This window comes from Palaemon carinicauda, chromosome 27 (genome assembly GCF_036898095.1).
Source record: "Palaemon carinicauda isolate YSFRI2023 chromosome 27, ASM3689809v2, whole genome shotgun sequence".
NCBI classification, from domain to species: Eukaryota; Metazoa; Arthropoda; class Malacostraca; order Decapoda; family Palaemonidae; genus Palaemon; species Palaemon carinicauda.
In genome coordinates this window covers 3,879,952-3,884,951 of record NC_090751.1, presented here as the reverse complement: position 1 = coordinate 3,884,951, position 5,000 = coordinate 3,879,952, and the positions used below count along the sequence as shown (strand labels likewise).

Sequence of the window (5,000 nt, the reverse complement as noted above, 5' to 3'; positions counted from 1 at the left end):
ATATATACGATATATGTATGTATATATATATATATATACGATATATACATATATATACATATATATATGTATATATACATATATATACATATATATATATATATATATATACGATATATGTATATATATATATATATATATACACATATATATACACACACACACACATATATATATATATATATATATAATATATATATTAACTGATATACTAAAAAGCACTGACCTGAGACATCCAGCAGAATGACCATGTCCTTGGCACTGTTGGCCGCTTCAATGTACCAGGAACGTAGACGCGCATCGTATAAGTCTGGATCCCTTTCGTCTAAAACCCACTTGGTCGCTGGTAAGAGAAAAGGAATAAGCTTACTTCAAAGAAAAAATAAAAGATTTAACTATGAAAAGTATATAAATAAGAATAGAAGACTTAGTTGTGGAATGATCTTCCTAATCGGGTAGTTGAATCAGTAGAACCTCAAAAGTTCAATGTTGGAGCAAATGCTTTTTTGTTGACCAGGCGGACATGAGTCTTTTTATAGTTTATTCAAGACATATTTGTTTTTGATGTTGTTAATAGTTTATATATGACATGTCTGCTTTGACGTTGTTACTTTTTTTTAGAATGATTTGTTGTTAATTTGTTCTCTTCATTTATTTATTTCCTCATTTCCTTTCCTCACTGGGCTATTTTTCCCTATTGGAGCCCCTGGGCTTATAGCATCTTGCTTTTCCAACTAGGGTTGTATCTTGGATAGTAATAATAATAATAATAAAACGTATGAGACTAGAACGGGCACTCGGTAGAGCGCATACATTCGCCACCTCCACTTTTGTCAATGGCATCACTATATAATGCTTTATATCAAAAGATAGGCAATTGAATCAAGCAAATTTTGGCACTAGTTTCATGCAAAATAAAATAAAAACTGGCCAAGATAAGGCAAAAAGATATTTTTTACCTTTTCATGACCTTGGCCTTTGAGCCTATCACTCCCAAAATCTAATTAAATTGTTCTTGGATCATGAGCAATTATCCCTCCAAATTTCATCAAATTCGTGCTAATGATTCTTGAGTTATGCGAATCGCTAACACACAGACAGACATACGAACAAATTCACGCCTACCAAAACATAACCTTCGCAACGAAGTTGGCGAAGGTAACTAGAAATATAATAAAAACATTAATTACACATAAAAAAATATATATTTAATTGGAATTGAGATTAAATTTTCCATAGAAATTTTCTTGACCAGTTTCAACCGAAGTTGTCGAAGGTAACTAGAAATATGATAAAAAAAATTAATTACACATAAAAAAATACATATTTAATTGGAAATTGAGATTAAATTTTCCATAGAAATTTTCTTGACCAGTTTCAACCAAACTCAATGATTACACTGAAGATGTTACAAAGCAAAATATTCTGACTCATTTCATCAATTTACGCTAAAATCCACCTACTTTCACTCAATTTACATGAAGCGTAAGGAAATAAAAGTCTTAGGCTAAGAATTAAAAAAGGAAAACGGGTGTGCTTGCATAACTTAAAATAAGTTTTTGACTTGAAAAATAAAATAAGTTTTTGACTCACAAAATAAAATAATTTTTCGTCTCACAAACAGTTAAATAATTCAAGGGGAATATTATTCAAACTTTTGATCTGAATTTCTAAGTTTTTGATTTACAAAATAAAATAATTTTTCGTGTCACAAACAGTTAAATAATTCCAGGGTGATATTATTCAAACTTTTGATTTCAATTCCTAAGTTTTTGACTTACAAAATAAAATAAGTCTTCGGCTAACAGTGAAGTAACTTAAGGGTAATATTATTCAAACTTTTGATCTGAATTTCTAAGTTTATTCATAAAAAGAGAAGGTTAAAAGAATAGATTTGCTTAACTTGTAATAATAGTTTCTGACTTGCAAATAGATTAATAGTTGGATCCGAATTTTATCTCGGTTAAGGGAAGTTTCTGAAATATATTCACAACTAAAAGTAAAAAAGAGATAAAAAAAAAATTCAAATGAATTCTGTGAGAGAACTTGAGCATAGGAAAAAGGGATCAGTTTACAGTGTGTAGTGTATTTTCTGATTTAGAATAAAAGAAAAAAAAAACTGTTGTTAGTTAAAAAGGCAGAAATGTTTCAGGCATACTCTTTGCACTCCCAAGAGAGATTAGGTCACCAAACGTTCAGCTGGGTTCCACAAGGCACTAGAAGAGTTAGAAGACCCAGGCCTACATGACTGAGGACTATGAAGCGCGAGATGATGAATGGAGAAGTATTGAATTAAAAGCTCAGGATAGAGACGAATGACGAAATCTAACCGAGACCATTTGCGTCAATAGGCGTAATAGGAGATGATAATGATGTAAAAAAAAAAAAAAAAAAAAAAAAAAAAAAAAAAAAAAAAAAAACATACATACATACATACATACATATTCTCTAGGATGTACCGATAAAAAGCGTGAAATGGTTTCAACATCCTTGTATGAATGCTTCCAAGTCTTGAACTCTTTTATTTTTTCTTCCGAACCCCTTCTCTGAATATTCGTCATAATTTTAAAAAATGAGATTTAATTTAATCAATAGAACTTTTGCATCAGATGTCACTTGAGCATAACTGAATTATACTCTTTTTTTTTTCTTTTTAATGAGGAGCATTTGCACTGACTCGCAGCGGTGCCCTTTTAGCTCGGAAATGTTTCCTGCCATCTGATTGGTTAGAATTTTCTTGTCCAACCAATCAGCGATTAGGAAACTTTTCCGAGCTAAAAGGGCACCACTGCGAGTCGGTGAAAATCTGCCTCACTAAAAAGAATTGACTATAGTAACTTTGATATAGATAAATGAATAAATAAATAAATATCGAAAGAAAAAACTACACATCAAAATGTTCACTTAAGCGTTAATAAATTCTAAGAATCTGTACTGAAGCATCTTTTGGGTTGTGGCCCAATGTTTAGACTTCTCTTCTTTATTGCTCAAAGAGGGCTTTAGGTTGCCAGTCCCGTCGGCACCAAATAAAAAAGCTAACATTGAGCATACTAAGTTGATTTTAAAAGAGGGCTTCAGGTTGCCCCTCCCGTCGGCACCAAATAGAAAAAAAATATGACATTAAGCATATTTATTTGATTTTAAAAGAGGGTCTTAGGTTGCCCCTCCCGTCGGCACCAAATAAAAAAAATATGACATTAAGCATATCTATTTGATTTTAAAAGTGGGACTTGGGTTGCCTCTTCCGTCGGCACCAAATAAAAAAAAATTACATTAAGCATTTTTATTTGATTTTAAAAGAGGGCCTTACGTTGCCCCTTCCGTCGGCACCAAATAAAAAAAGATGACATTGAATATACTTATTTGATTTAAATCAAGGTGGACATTTCTTGACTTGTGTGAGGTGTTTAAACGGAACAATAGGTCTGGTATGGACCTCGGGACGTATGATATTGTAATTGTGAATGATATTGTAAGTGTGAGGTGTTCAAAAGGACTAAGAGGTCTGGTATGGACCTCGGGACGCATGCTAACCAATCTAAACGTATGATAATGTAATTGTGAAGGATATTGCAAGTGTGAGGTGTTTAAAAAGACTAAGAGGTCTGGTATGGACCAAGGGACGCATGCTAACCAATCTAAACGTATGTTATCCAACAGAGAGGAGATCCTTACCGGGATACTGCCTAAGGAAGCCCGATGAGGAACCAAAGTATTGCCAGGAAAGCGTAGGATCAAGTTCGTAGTTGGACTTGAATGTCCGGTCCAGCCGACCGGACCACCTGATGGCCCGAAGAACATCCGGCGCTGTGGAAGAAGAGGATGAATGTTAATTTCAACACTAATTAATTAATTGATTAACAACTTTTAATTACTTAATTTATCTATGGGGAGGTTCAATTGATGGGTCAAAATGTTATGGTAAGTTTTACATCATCATCATCATCATCATCATAATAATGATAATAATAATAATATTAATATTATTATTATCATTATTATTAATAATAATAATAATAATATCAGTAATAATAATAATAATAATAATAATAATAATAATAATGGTAATGATAATAATAACAATAATTATAATAAAAATAATAATAATAATAATAGTAATGATAATAATAATAATAATAATATTAATAATAAAAATATTAATACTATCAGTAATAATAATAACAATAATAATAATAATAATAATATTATCAGTAATAATAATAATAATAATAACAATAATGATAATAATAATAATAATAACGGTAATGATAATAATAATAATAATAACAACAATAATAACAATAATAATAAAAATAACAATATAATAATAATGCACCTGTGGGGAAGTTCAATGGAGAGGTGAAAATGGAAACTTTTATTTAGCTCACCAAACCAAACTTGAAATAAGATAAAGGTGCAACAGTTGCACCAATGCAAAAGAAACCAACATCAATTTTGTATTTCACTCAATTGTTAAAGGTTTTTTTAAAAAGGAACGTAAAAGATCACTTACAACATATATAAAAAAAATTGATTGAGATAATTCTGAAATTTGTTCATAAAGATAAAATAACGGGGCAACAGTTGCACCAAAAAAAAAGAAAAAAAAAAACCTATTTTGCTTTTCACTCAAAAAAGGTATAAGATCTCCGACAACTGCTGAAATATTTGGATTAACAAAATTCAAAAATCATTTCATAAAAGTATATATATATATATATATATATATATATATATATATGTATATATATATATATATATATATATGTATTTATATATATATATATATATATATATATATATAGCTCACCAACCAAACCCTGAAATAAGATATCGGGACGACAATTACACCAAAGCAAAAGAAAAATAAATGAAATGAATAAAAAATAAAAACTTTCTTCTATTTTGTATTTCACTCAATTCTCGCCATCTTCCGCTAGAGACTGGATGCTAAGCTCAGTGGGAATTCACAAGTCAAATTAATTTCTGCCTACCGCCGC

General features: G+C 30.2%; 1 protein-coding gene across 3 annotated transcripts in view; it reads right to left on the bottom strand.

The window, feature by feature from the left end:
- The window catches only part of LOC137620511 (voltage-dependent calcium channel subunit alpha-2/delta-3-like), a 263,284-nt gene that overhangs the window by 202,707 nt on the left and 55,577 nt on the right, over positions 1 to 5,000 (bottom strand). For all 3 annotated transcript variants that reach the window (XM_068350700.1, XM_068350701.1, XM_068350702.1), the window contains exons 2-3: positions 3,676 to 3,807; positions 227 to 343 (exon numbers count right to left, since the gene is read on the bottom strand). In XM_068350700.1, coding sequence (XP_068206801.1) covers positions 227 to 343; positions 3,676 to 3,807 — 249 coding nt within the window. The remainder of the gene's footprint in view (positions 1 to 226; positions 344 to 3,675; positions 3,808 to 5,000) is intronic.